At 45.9% G+C, this 14,845-nt stretch overlaps 1 protein-coding gene across 8 annotated transcripts in view; it reads right to left on the bottom strand.

Annotated features, from left to right (window-relative positions):
- LOC144499645 (uncharacterized) overlaps nt 1-14,845 on the bottom strand; it is a 115,652-nt gene that overhangs the window by 62,626 nt on the left and 38,181 nt on the right. The window contains exon 1 of one of the 8 annotated variants that reach the window (XM_078221881.1): nt 12,491-12,990. The exons of 4 other annotated variants lie outside the window; for them this stretch is intronic. In XM_078221881.1, coding sequence (XP_078078007.1) covers nt 12,491-12,628 — 138 coding nt within the window. In that variant the 5' untranslated portion in view covers nt 12,629-12,990. Of the gene's footprint in view, nt 1-12,490; nt 12,991-14,845 lie in introns of those variants that run through there. 3 more of the 8 variants (XM_078221891.1, XM_078221919.1, XM_078221929.1) reach the window with 3 other exon arrangements.

The following is a 14,845-nucleotide window of genomic DNA, read 5'->3' as shown; positions in this document are numbered from 1 at the left end:
AACACCATTCTCGAGATTGTATTTTCGACACAAGGTGACTCACCAACTTCTCAAAATGGAATTTAAAGGAAGGGCACCTCCCAAATCACATAACTGAATTAAAAAATTCACCCATGGGAGCATCAGCAACACAAAGCTGAGGTTCCACCAAAGAATTCAATGTATAATTTTGGCAAAAAAGTCACTTGATATAAACATCCAACAGAACAGCATTAATGCACGCTTTATTTACGAGCTAAGCTGGTGATCACTGCAATCTCAAGCAATATTAACTAACGACAAAATGCAAATACTCGGTTTCGTCCTGCAGCACCCAACTGAACAACAGCCAATCATTAGGTTAGTAGAGAGCCAGAAGGACCAAGAACTGCAGTCTGAAGACGGAGTATTGCTTTGAAATTTCCATTGTTGTATTTGACTCTACCAAAGTGGCTTTGCCACTCCGTTTAAGGAGAGCAGTCAATCCAGCCATGTTCAGAGACAACTCCACAACTGGTTCAATCAGATTTGAACAGTGCTCAAAATGACTGCACCTACGTTGAAGCTGTAAGAAAGTAGGTCAACAATGAACAGCAGGCTATCCATGAGTGCATTACACTCAGCATAGAAGAGTAGGCCATTTGGCTTCACCATGACAGATCTTCTATCTCAATGCCATACTCCTGTTCTCTCCCCATACCCCTCAAAGCCTTTAGTGTTTAGAAATCTATTTTCTTAAACATATTCAGTGAAGGCCTCCACAACCTTCTGTGATCGAGAATTCCACAGGTTCACCACCCTCAGTGAAGAGGTTTCTCCTCATCTCAGTCCTAAATGACCTATCCTGTATCGAGACTGCAACCCCTTGTTCTAGACCACCCCACTTCCCCAAGCCAAACATTCATACATCCAGTCTGTCCAGCCCTGTCAGAATTTCATACGTTTCAATGAATTGTTCATTTTACAATAGAGAAATTGCGGTGCTGTCTGAATAGTTGAGTGAATTAAACATACCTGTATCTTAAACAGTAATGCCAGCCCCGTACCCTAAACAAAATGTTCAGATGATGAACTTGCCAAGATATAGACAGGTTGGAGCTTTCAACTGCAATTCTGTCCCTGTGTGGTAATCTAAAGTTCTGCTTGTTTTCCCTCTACTCCTCAAGTAGCTTCCAATTCATTCAGGACCTGGATACCCCTATCTCCCACTTTTCAGGATTAACTGCATCTTCAAAAGCATTGAGACAGGTTAATGAAAGCATTGCACACAGCTTGATTGACTGCATTGAAATAAAGCCTACAATTGGCCGATGGAAGAATGGCATACCAAATGGTTGAGAAATCCAAACAATTGCACTTTTATTCTGCATTATCAAATATACATAGAACAGTACAGCACAGTACAGGCCCTTCGGCCCTCGATGTTGTGCCGAGCTTTGTCCGAAACCAAGATCAAGCTATCCCACTCCCTATCATTCTGGTGTGCTCCATGTGCCTATCCAATAACCGCTTGAAAGTTCCAAAGTGTCTGATTCCACTATCACAGCAGGCAGTCCATTCCACACCCCAACCACTCTGAGTAAAGAACCTACCTCGTACATCTCTCCTATGTCTTCCACCACGAACCTTATAGTTATGCCCCCTAGTAATAGCTACATCCACCCGAGGAAATAGTCTCTGAACGTCCACTCTATCCATCCCCCACATCATCTTATAAACCTCTATTAAGTCGCCTCTCAACCTCCTCCGCTCTAAAGAGAAAAACCCCAGCTCCCTCACAAGACCTACCCTCCAAACCAGGCAGCATCCTGGTAAATCTCCTTTGCACTCTCTCCAAAGCTTCCACATCCTTCTTATAGTGAGGTGACCAGAACTGCGCACGATATTCCAAATGCGGTCTCACCAAGGTCCTGTACAGTTGCAGCATAACCCCACAGCTCTTAAACTCAAACCCCCTGTTAATAAACGCTAACACACTATAGGCCTTCTTCACGGCTCTATCCACTTGAGCGGCAACCTTCAGAGATCTGTGGATATGAACCCCAAGATCTCTCTGTTCCTCCACATTCCTCAGAACCCTGCCGTTGACCCTGTAATCCGCATTCAAATTTGGCCTACCAAAATGAATCACCTCGCATTTATCAGGGTTAAACTCCATCTACCATTTTTCGGCCCAGCTCTGCATCCTATCAATGTCTCTTTGCAGCCTACAACAGCCCTCCACCTCATCCACTACTCCACCAATCTTGGTGTCATCAGCAAATTTGCTGAACCACCCTTCAGCCCCCTCCTCCAAGTCATTAATAAAAATCACAAAAAGCAAAGGACCCAGCACTGATCCCTGTGGTAACTGGTCTCCAGTCTAAAAATATTCCATCCACCCCACCACCCTCTGTCTTCTATGAGATAGCCAGATACTTATCCAATCGGCCAAATTTCACTCTATCCCACACCTCCTTACTTTCTTCATGAGCCGACCATGGGGGACCTTATCAAACGCCTTACTAAAATCCATGTATATGACATCAACTGCTCTACCTTCATCGACACACTTAGTTACCTCCTCAAAGAATTCAATCAAATTTGTGAGGCATGACTTACCCTTCACGAATCAGTGTTGACTATCCCGGATTAAGCTGCATCTTTCTAAATGGTCATAAATCCTATCCCTCAGGACCTTTTCCATTAACTTACCGACCACCGAAGTAAGACTAACCGGCCTATAATCACCAGGGTCATTCCTATTTCCTTTCTTGAACAGAGGAACAACATTCGCCACTCTCCAGTCCTCTGGCACTATCCCCGTGGACAGTGAGGACCCAAAGATCAAAGCCAAAGGCTCTGCAATCTCATCCCTTGCCTCCCAAAGAATCCTAGGATATATCTCATCTGGCCCAGGGGACTTATTGACCCTCAGGTTTTTCAAAATTGCTAATACATCTTCCCTCAGAACATCTACCTCCTCCAGTCTATCAGCCTGTATCACACTTTCATCCTCAAAAACATGGCCCCTCTCCTTGGTGAGCACTGAAGAAAAGTATTCATTCATCGCCTCTCCTATCTCTTCTGACTCCATGCACAAGTTCCCACTACTGTCCTTGACCGGCCCTAACCTCACTCTGGTCATTCTTATTGCCAGAAGACTGGAGGATAGCAAATGTTGTCCCCTTGTTCAAGAAGGGGAGTAGGGACAATCCTGGTAATTATAGACCGGTGAGCCTTACTTCTGTTGTGGGCAAAGTATTGGAAAGGATTATAAGAGATAGGATTTATAATCACCTAGAAAGGAATAATTTGATTAGGGATAGTCAGCACGGTTTTGTGAAGGGTAGGTCGTGCCTCACAAACCTTATTGAGTTCTTTGAGAAGGTGACCAAAGAGGTGGATGAAGGTAAAGCGGTTGATGTGGTGTATATGGATTTCAGCAAAGCGTTTGATAAGGTTCCCCATGGTAAGCTTTTGCAGAAAATACGGACACATGGGATTGAGGGTGATTTAGTGGTTTGGATCAGGAATTGGCTAGCTGTAAGAAAACAAAGGGTGGTGGTTGATGGGAAATATTCATCCTGGAGTTCAGTTACTAGTGGTGTACCGCAAGGATCTGTTTTGGGGCCACTACTGTTTGTCATTTTTATTAATGACTTGGATGAGGGCGTGGAAGGATGGATTAGTAAATTTGCAGATGACACTAAAGTCGGTGGAGTTGTAGACAGTGCGGAGGGAAGTGGCAGGTTACAGAGGGACATAGATAAGCTGCAGAGCTGGGCTGAGAGGTGGCAAATGGAGTTTAATGCGGAAAAGTGTGAGGTGATTCACTTTGGAAGGAGTAACAGGAATACAGAGTACTGGGCTAATGGTAAGATACTTGGTAGTGTGGATGAACAGAGGGATCTGGGTGTCCATGTGCATAGATCCCTGAAAGGTGGCACCCAGGTTGATAGGATTGTTAAGAAGGCGTACGGTGTGTTAGCTTTTATTGGTAGAGGGATTGAGTTTCGGAGCCAGGAGATCATGCTGCAACTGTACAAAACTCTGGTGTGGCCGCATTTGGAGTATTGCGTACAGTTCTGGTCGCCGTATTACAGGAAAGATGTGGAAGTGTTGGAAAGGGTGCAGAGGAGATTTACCAGGATGTTGCCTGGTATGGTGGGAAAATCGTATGAGGAAAGGCTGAGGGGCTTGAGGTTGTTTTCGTTAGAGAGAAGGTTAAGAGGTGACTTAATAGAGGCATACAAGATGATCAGAGGATTAGATAGGGTGGATAGTGAGAGCCTTTTTCCTCGGATGGTGTTGGCTAGCATGAGGGGACATAGCTTTAAATTGAGGGGTGAGAGATATAGGACAGATGTTAGAGGTAGGTTCTTTACTCAGAGTAATAAGGGCGTGGAATGCCCTGCCTGCAGCAGTGGTGGACTCGTCAACGTTGAGAGCATTCAAGTGGTTATTGGATAAACATATGGATGATATTGGAATAGTGTAGTATAATAGTATAGATTAGAGGGTCTTTAGATGAAGGTCGGCGCCGAAGGGCCTGTACTGCGCTGTAATGTTCTATATTTCTCACAGAAAAGAGTAAAAAGCCTTGGGGTTTTCTTTGAACCAACCCGCCAAGGACTTCTCATGCCCCCTCCTAGCTCTCCTAAGCCCTTTTTTAGTTCATTCCTTGCTAACTTGTAACCCTCAATCGACCCAACTGAACCTTGTTTTCTCATCCTTACATACGCTTCCTTTTTCCTCTTCACTCGGCCATTTCCTCCCTGCCTGACAGGGACATACCTATCAAGGACACGCAGTATTTGTTCCTTGAACAAGCTCCACTTTTCATTTGTGCCTTTCCCTGAGAGTTCCTGTTCCCATCTTATGCTCCCTAATTCTTGCCTAATCGCATCATAATTACCCCTCCCCCAATTATAAACCTTGCCCTGCCGTATGGCCCTATCCCTCTCCATTACAATAGTGAAAGACACCAAATTGTGGTCACTATCTCCAAAGTGCTCTCCCACAACCAAATCTAACACTTGGCCTGGTTCATTATCCAGTACCAAATCCAATATGGCCCCACCTCTTGTCGGCCTATCCACATATTGTGTCAGGAAACCCTCCTGCACACATTGTACAAAAACTGCCCCATCCAAACTATTCGACCGATAAAGGTTCCAATCAATATTTGGAAAGTTAGTCACCCATGATACCTGTGACCTCCACACCTATCCATAATCTGCTTTGCGATTTCCTCCTCCACATCTCTATTACTATTTAGGGCCTATAGAAAACTCCCAACAACGTGACCGCTCCCTTCCTATTTCTAACTTCAGCCCATATTACCTCAGTGGGCAGAACTATTAAGAATATACAAGAACAATATACAATATACTAGACAAAGAACTATTTTAGTTTCTCAAGAGCTGGGGGAAAATAAGAGAAAAGACAAGCCATAGTTATTGAACTAATACAGACAGCAACGTGAGCAAATACCATTACAACACTCACTGACATTAGTCCTGAGTCAGGGAAAGCAAAAATCTGTGCATCCATAGTCAAAAAAGATGCAAACAGCTTTGTTCATGGGCCTCCAATTACAGATCAAAATTTTATTGTAAGAAAACAACTTTCGGCCATTTACTTTTGCACCTCTCTCAACAGCAGACTGGACACTGGTGCCACAAGATAGCATAAACAAGGCAACATGCTTGTGCTGCAGCTGTGTGCTCTGCTAAAAGAGATAGTTTCCATGGGTACCTATAAATTCACCATCAACAGAGCTGGAATTACTGCTATAAAATGATTGTTTTCTGACTGCCAACAGCTCACTAGCCTATACTGACCTTCCAGGCACTAAGGGAGATACAGGTTTTAAAAAGTCATATAATACACTTCTTCCAAGCCTACTTGCGACTGACTAATAAATAAGCTTTAACTTTAACTTCCAGCTGTTATAAAAATTGACAATATACACACTGGCAATTTTTCCACTTTCTTCTTAGTCTCCTGGAGCGTAACACATGGCTGTCAGCCAGTCACCCTTGAGTACTGCACTGTCCCTTCAACTGCAAGCCTAGGCTGTTCATCTACACCGGCATCATTGCCAAGCCGAATCTTGACCTCAATTGACGACCATGGGTGGATCGTTAAATGTTCCCATAGAGGGAAAGGAAGCCAATCTCAGGTCCTCTATCAGCACGCTGGCCGAAATCAGCTGACCAGCCGCTGCGGGGATTAAAAAAGTGTTGGAAAAACTCTGCACGTCTGGCCGCACCTGTGGAGAAAGAAAACTTAACATCGAGGCCAGACCTCAGTTTTTCCAGCACTTTCTGGTCTTATTTCAGATTTCCAACATCCACAATATTTTGCATTTACTTCAGTGGAGGGAGGATCCTGGTCTGGTTGGTTCAGTTCCCCAGTGGAGTACTCCTGGAGCAACTGGGTTAGGAGTTAGACAGGATAGAAACTCCTTACAGAGATCTGACAGATCTTATTTTAAAAAGATCAGTAGACCACCCAAAGCTAGTGAATAGCTCACTACCAGCAAAATCTGAAACTGGGGGCGGTGCTGACATTTTTTCCATTTCCATTGCCTGACAATGGGAAAAAACACCAGGAAGGAAGAATCTTCATACAGTTTCAGAGTTTTTTTTCCTAAACTGCAATTTCCGATATTGGTACAAGGCACAATTTTTGCAGGTATTCAATTTAAGCTCCAAATTTACAGATCTGAAGACTAGTAGCTCAAATAAATTACTACCTAAATTTGCTTGGTGGCAGATTACAAGTTCACTATGATTGTTACAATACAAACTTGGCTCACACTGCATTTGGTCTAGAATAACAAAATGCATCAAGCTTGATGCACTGGTGTTCATTCAAATGCACCAGCACCCAGATTCACTATTCAGCAATTCTTAAGGCACAATTGTTCTTTTGTAGCTCTCTTTATCCTTCCACCCTCCAAACTCAATACTGCCTCTAGTTATTTCAGGTGTTCTTGATAGTGGGCTATTCACCCACAAAAGTTTACTTTCCAATCCAAGTTACCAGACAGTGATCAAGAACACTGTCTGATTCTCCTGCTCGCTCTCTTTCTTAATCCTTACTACCCGAGGGATCAAAAACTAGTCTAACTCTTCAACCAAGATCAACAAGCATTTATCGAGGGTGCCAGGACCAATCTCAAGTTTGAAGTCTGATGGCAAGTAATTATTCCCCCCTTCTATTTCCAAAGATTTGCAGGCAAGGTTGATTGGCTATGTTAAATTGCCCCTTAATGTCAGGGGGATTAGCGGGGTTGCAGGGATAGGGCCTGGGTGGGATTGTCATCAGTGCAGGATCGATGGGCCAAATGGCTCTCTTTTGAACTGTTGGGAATCTATGGTTCCAACTGATTTACAATGACTCCTGCGTGAACACCAGAGATGACAAAATGGAGCTTGGTTGCCACAACTCCCAAAGCTGAATAACTTGCCAACACTTCCGTTCGAGGTTGACGCTTCAGCACAATCAGAGCAGTGCCAGAGAAAGCCACCATCTTCAGATCAAGGAGAAAAAATAAAATGTTGAAAAGCAAAACTAGGTACTCTCAACAGATGGGTTTGCACACACAATAGCCAAATTATAAAGTGTGGGAAGCTCTGACTGTCGATCCAAATACATGGAAATTAGAGGACCTCAACTTAACACCACTGGCCTCAGAGGTTAGGTTTTGCAAGTAAATAAAGTCATCAGGGGCTCATGTTATCGAGTAACAGATACACGTGGTGATCAGGCAAACAGCACAAGGCTAAGCAACAACCTTCTGACAATTCACCAATATGAAGTGCGGCCAAATGGGCAGATTCTGAACAGATCCACTTAAACTATCAAGGATATGATGCATGCAGGAAAGGAGGAATGGAGAAAATTGGAAGAAAAGCAGAACCAATTAACTTTAATTTATTATTGCATTCTCAGCATGGAATTAGTAAGAGCATGACCCTGTTCTATAGGCTCATAATTGGTGGAGTAAGGTAAAGCCAAGTGCCAGCACAACTGTCTACAAATACACTCCCAAATCAACACCAATAACTGACCAAATAATGGCTAGATCAACTTCAAGGAAACATTCAATCCTATCAATAGGAACAAGTAGGTGTATGTTCTGCCATTCAAAGAGATCATGCCCATCTGTAGTTTAAATCCATATGCCCACCTTGAATCCACAATCCTTAGTATTTTGCTAGCAAAGATATCAATCTCAGATTTAAAATTATAAATTGAGCCAGCATCTACTGCTGTTTTTAGAGAGTTCCACATTTCTACCACCCTGCACATGAAGATGTGTTCCAGAACTTCTTTCCGAAATGATGCTAAGATTATGTCCTCTTATGCGAGGGGATTGTCACATTAACTTCATTGCAGTGTTTATGGAAGCCTACTTGTAACACTAATAAAACAAAAAACTTTTGTCCTAAAATCCTTCACTAGTGAAGAATGTTTGGATCTACCCCATCAATTGCTTTCAAAATCCTCAATCAAATCAATCGTCCTCTCTCACCTTTGACTCACAAGGTTGCGGCTTAGGGATGGAACACCAAAACAATCCAAGACTGACTCTCCAATGCAGCACTGAAGGAGTGCTGCACTGTTGGAGGCACTCCCTTTCAGATAATATCTTAAACTAAGTCCTGCACAGGTGGATATAGAATATCCTTTGACATTATTTTGAAGAGTAAGGGAGCTTCCCCAGGTGCTTTACCCACATTAGAAAAACAATTATCTAGTCATTAGCATATTGAAGTTTGTAGGAGCTTGCTATGTATAAACTGGTGCCATGCTTCCTACATTACAGCATTGACCACCTGTTGTAATGTACTAAGACATCCAGTGGTCATGAAAAATGCTATATAAACACAAGTTAAGCCTAATGCATATAATATATCTTCATAATTTAATCCTTGCAGCTCCAGTAACATTCTGTTGCAGAATACTTCCAGTAATATCATTTACAGTAAATGTCTGTACTCCAGGGTTACACAGCTACACAAAGTTCAAAACATGGAATCCTACTTGCCCTTGAGTAATCAGCAAACTTAGACAATTTCAGGAGTTCCTTTGACCAACTAGCCCATTCATTTTCTTAAAAATGCACATAACCGGAAAGAAACAGACAATGGCGGCACGGTGTTAGCACTGCTGCTTCACAGCTCCAGGGACCTGGATTTGATTCCCGCTCGGGTCACTGTCTGTGTGGAGTTTGCACATTCTCCTCGTGTCTGCGTGGGTTTCCTCCAGGTGCTCCGGTTTCCTCCCACAGTCCAAAGATGCGCAGGTTAGGTTGATTGACCGACCATGCTAAAATTGCCCCTTAGTGGCCTGGGATGCGTAGGTTAGAGGGATTAGTGGATAAATCTGTAGGGATGTGGGTGTAGGGCCTGGGTGGGATCGTGGTCGGTGCAAACTCGACGGGCCAAATGGCCTCTTTCTGCACTGTAGGGTTTCTATGATTGAAAAGTTGTGGAGCACCCCCTTACAAGTTCAGGAATGGACTACAAATGAGCACTCAGCAAGTACAAGAATGAGGCTACTCAAGTATGATATTCATTCCAAAGCACTATAACATTCTCCTACTTAGGACCCAATGAATCATAGAATGGCCTTCTACACTGTAACCAATCAGCTCATCATTCCATACTGGCTCTTTACAAAATATATTCACCTAGTGCCACGCCCCTACCATTTTCCCAGAGTCCTTTCCTTTTCAGATAATGACTTAGTTTCTCTTTGAATGGCATGATTGAAGCTGCCTCCACCACACAAGCAGTACATCCCAGATCCTAATCACTTACTCTGAAAAAGCTTGTTTCTCATGTCGCCATTGCTTCTTTTGCCAGTTACCTTAAATCTGTACGCTCTGGCTATCCATCCTCTTCCTATCAAAGGGAACACTTCCTCACCACTAACCTACTCGATCCAATTCCCTCAAGATCTTGAATACCTCATCATTCTCTTCTCCAAGGAGAACAGTCCCAGCTTCTCCAATCTATCTACGTAACTGAAGTGGTACCAGTAACAATGTCAGAACACCAATCTTCCACTGGGAACTCTGGTATTTCTTTTCATACCAACCAAATAAATAAACTCAAATTAACTTGAGGACAAATTAAAAGGGGCAGCTTCCCAAAAGGGGAACAGCCCGAACCAAAATCAAATCACAAAGGAAACTTAAAACATCAAATCATAATGTCGGGGTCGATAATACACCCCAGCCTCTGCGGTGCCCAGCAGGTGCGGAAGGCGTCAACTGCACCCGTGGACACCGCATGCTCCCTCTCCAGGGACACCTGGCCGCAGTAGAGGGGCAGACAGTCAGGATGGACGACCCCGTCGATCGCCCACTGCCTGGACCTGTTGATGGCGCGCCTCGCTAGGCCCAGGTTCACAAGGAGGAAACTAAAGGAAAAATCTGGGTGTATGGAACAACAACTAGTGCAAGAAACTTCCATTTATTGTCTTGGGGCATGGAAGACATAAGTGGTCCAAATGAAGAGATGGGGGAGTCGGGGCAAGATTTGGAATATTATAATAAACAACTAGACAACCAAAAATGAAGACAACGAGGATTCCACTCTGTTGGGCTCTCAACACATTAGCAGGCAAGTTTGAGCATATATTTGTTGAGTGAATTAGTACAACAGATACAGTCAAATGTCCCTCTCCAGAACTAGCTTCCAGCCATCTTACAGGATGTGGAAATCTGGTAAATTGCACACTGTGGGGTTGAGAGTCTCATCTCTCTTTACCCAAACTTCGAACAGCTTGTATGCAGATGATATCTGGCAGGCAATATTTATTCTTAAAGTGCATGCAGAGCTGTGGTCTCCATGCAATCTGGAGAACCCACAGTGTCAACCGAATTGTTCTGCAGCAACAAAAAAATAATCACAGCGGCTCCAACAAAAAAATGCTGGTGCAGCCACCACCCAGTAACTCAATGCACATACAAAAAAAAGACTGGAATGTTCTCTCCAGAAAGTCAGGCTCGCACCCCGCCTATTGAACAGAAACCGTGGGGGCAGCGCAAGGTGATTTCATCGACATGCTGTAGAGGAGACTGCCTGGTGGCCGGCAGGAAGGGACAGGTAAACTCTGCTCTGCGGCACAGACCGGGGAGCTCCCTCTGCAAAACGTGCGGGGGAAATAAAAACACACCAACATCAACTAAACATCGCCTCCGGAAAAACCTACCCCGAGGAGATCGCATAAATAAAGTCAACCTCCAATGTTTAAAACACCCCCAAATCACCAACTCCAGTCACGTCGCGCTGCTGTCTTACTATTTTAACCCATTTCTTTCCCTGGGAGGGGGGAGGGGAGTGATTTATAAACGACCCCTCCCCAAAATAAAATCAAGCTGGACCGCTGCCTGGGCTGGGGGACAGCGGGGGTGAAGAGAAAGCATTGCCAGCTTCGCCCATCCTGCTCCCAACTCGGTAAACCCTCGGGCAACACCCTCCCTCCATTTTGACTGAACAATAGTCAGATCCACATTCCATCTTTTGTTTCCTGGCTTTGCAAATAAAACATCTTTTCAACATTTTGTTTTTAAAAGATATAATAATGGTCAAGACTTTTTTTTGGGGGTGGGGGAAAGAAAGAGAGAGAAGAACGCGACCTCAAAAAGGAATCAGATCAATGGAGGAAGATTTCTCTAGAGCCAGGGAAGGTGGAGGAATGGGGAGATGAAGTAATTCCCCCCTCCTTCCCTCAGCACTTCACCACCCTCCTCACCCCCCTCCCTCAGCCCCGGGCCAGAGCCCCTCACCAGAATCCCTCACCCCCGGGCCAGAACCCCTCACCCCCTCCCTCAGTCCCTCACCCCCGGGCCAGAACCCCTCACCCCCGGGCCAGAACCCCTCGCCCCTCCCTCAGCCCCTCACTCCCGGGCCAGAACCCCTCACCCCTCCCTCAGCCCCTCACCCCCGGGCCAGAACCCCTCACCCCCTCCCTCAGTCCCTCACCCCCGGGCCAGAACCCCTCACCCCTCCCTCAGCCCCTCACCCCCAGGCCAGAACCCCTCACCCCCTCCCTCAGCCCCTCACCCCCGGGCCAGAACCCCTCACCCCCGGGCCAGAACCCCTCACCCCCTCCCTCAGCCCCTCATCCCCAGGCCAGAACCCCTCACCCCCTCCCTCAGCCCCTCATCCCCAGGCCAGAACCCCTCACCCCCTCCCTCAGCCCCTCACCCCCGGGCCAGATCCCCTCACCCCCTCCCTCAGCCCCTCATCCCCGGGCCAGAGCCCCTCACCCCCGGGCCAGAGCCCCTCACCCCCGGGCCAGAGCCCCTCACCCCCGGGCCAGAGCCCCTCACCCCACCCGCCCCCCGTCAGTCCCGGGCCAGAGCCCCTCACACACCCCCCCCCCCCCCCAAAGTCCCGGGCCAAAACCCTTCACTCTCCCTCAGCACCCTCCCCTCCCCCCCCTCAAAGTCCCGGGCCAGAGCCCCTCAGTCTCCCCGGGGTGGATGAATTAAATGGCTCACTCTCTCCCGGGCCTGCCGCTCACTGTCCAGCTCCCGCTGCAGCAGCTCAGCCTTTTCCTCCGCTTCATCCGCCTGCTGCTGCAGGAACTGGATTTTTCTCTTGACGGTATCAATCGTCGCCGAGTTGGAACCAGACATGATTCTTTTGCCCTTGCTGCTTCCGACTGCTTCTCCTCACAGACACAAAGTAGCGAGAGAGAGAGAACTCGATACAAATGTCGATACAATGTCGCCACGCAAACAAAGTGGCAGCGGCTGAGAGAACTGAGCAACCTCTTGCTGCCAGGTAAGAACAAATCAGCGAATCTTCCTCTTCCTTCCCCCCACCTCTCTCTCACTCTCTCTATCCCGGCTCAGGGCGTGAACCGCCGGAAATTCCTGCGCACTCTTAACCAGGAGGAGGGACTGAGAGAGCGGCGGGCTGTACAGCTGCAATGCTGCCTCCCTCACTCTCTCCAACATCCCCACACACAGGAGGCAGTGGAGGCAGGAATCACTCTGAATCAATGAGCTCATCCCCAGGAGGTGTGCAAGGCGACATTTGCAACACCCCAAGTGCACAATGACAGAAGGAAATGTGCTTTTCCGTGCAAACCCTTCATTCCACAAAACCCGCACTATGTTTTCTTTTTTAAATTTAGTTTCCATTTATTTTCCGACATTGAATGTACATCTAGGGAATTTTCACAATAACTTCATTGTAGTGTTTGTGTAAGCCTACCTGTGACAAGTAGTTGCACGGTGGTTAGCACTGCTGCCTCACAGCGCTAGGGCCCCGGGTTCGATTCCCAGCTTGGGTCACTGCCTGTGCGGAGTCGGCACATTCTCCCCGTGTCTGTGTGGGTTTCCTCCCACAGTCCAAAGGTGTGTGGGTCAGGTGGATTGGCCATGCTAAATTGCCACTTAGTGTCAGGGGGGACTAGCAGGGTAAATACGTGGGGCTACAGGAATAGCGGCTGGGTGGAATTGTGATCGATACAGACTCGATATGGACAATAAAATATTTAAGTTTATTATTGTCATAAGTAAGCTTATATTAACACTACTGAAGTTACTGTGAAAATCCCCTATTCGTCACACTCTGGTGCCAGTTCGGGTACACTGAGGGAGAATTTAGCATGGCCAATACACCTAACCTGCACATCTTTAAGACTGTATGCCAGGGAAATGTTCGGGTTCCCTGAAGGACATCATTCAACTCATTGAATGATTAGTCCCACTCCCCACCATAGCCTTACAATTATTTGCTTTCAATCATATATGGAATTCCCTTTCACCAGATACCCATTCACTGCTTCCACCATCTCTTCAGGCAGTGGATTTCAGATCTTAACGGAACAAAATAATCCTGTTTATCTCTGGTTGCTTTATCAATTTAGCTTAAATCTGTGTCCCACATGCACCCGCCAGTGGAAACAATTGTCAATTGTTCCTTATTTAATCTTTTTTGAATGAGGGGAAAAAATCCATAAAAATTCAAAATTTGAATAAAATGATTTAAATTATCTTCTGCTTATCAGTTTGCCTTATTTGTTGATCCTTTGGGAAACTGCATACTAACTTCACTTCCCTCATTGAATAAATTCAGTGAGTAAATTCAGTGATGCCATTATCAAACAAATTATGAATGTCTATTCTTGGCCTATGTTGTTTGCTGACCTTTGCCTCTGCTCCAGGCTAGGAGACATAGAAAAAATGTCCTGTTGCCAAACATTATTCAGAGACTCCTGCGGGATGTTTGTGCGGGTGGATGTTGGTCAGGCTTGACTAAGATACCCTTCACAAGTAGCCCAGCCAACAACTGGGCAAAAGACAAACATGGGGCTGTACTTTAGCATGATTTTCAATTTATTTGCTTATCTGTTCATAGGATGTGGCTGCTGCTGGCAAGGCCAGCATTCATCACCCATTGCTGATTGCCCTTGAGAAGGTGGAAGTCAGCCAGCTTCTTGAATTGCTTGCTGCCATCCCATCTGGTATAGATACACCCACAGTGCTGTTAGTGAGGGAACTTGAGGATTTTTGACCCAGTAACAATGAAGGAGCGGCTATATGTTTCCAAGTCAGGATATCATAGAAACCCTACAGTACAGAAAGAGGCCCTTCGGCCCATCGAGTCTGCACCGACCACAATCCCACCCAGGCCCTATGCCCATATCCCTACATATTTACCCACTAATCCCTCTAACCTACGCATCCCAGGACACTAAGGGCAATTTTAGCATAGCCAATCAACCTGACCCGCACATCTTTGCACTGTGGGAGGAAACCGGAGCACCCGGAGGAAACCCACGCAGACACGAGGAGAATGTGCAAACTCCACACAGACAGTGACCCAAGCCGGGAATCGAACCC

The sequence above is a fragment of the Mustelus asterias genome, chromosome 1, assembly GCF_964213995.1.
Source record: "Mustelus asterias chromosome 1, sMusAst1.hap1.1, whole genome shotgun sequence".
Lineage (NCBI taxonomy): Eukaryota > Metazoa > Chordata > Chondrichthyes > Carcharhiniformes > Triakidae > Mustelus > Mustelus asterias.
The sequence above is the reverse complement of the archived record's forward strand: the minus strand, read 5'-3'. Positions and strand labels throughout refer to the sequence as shown.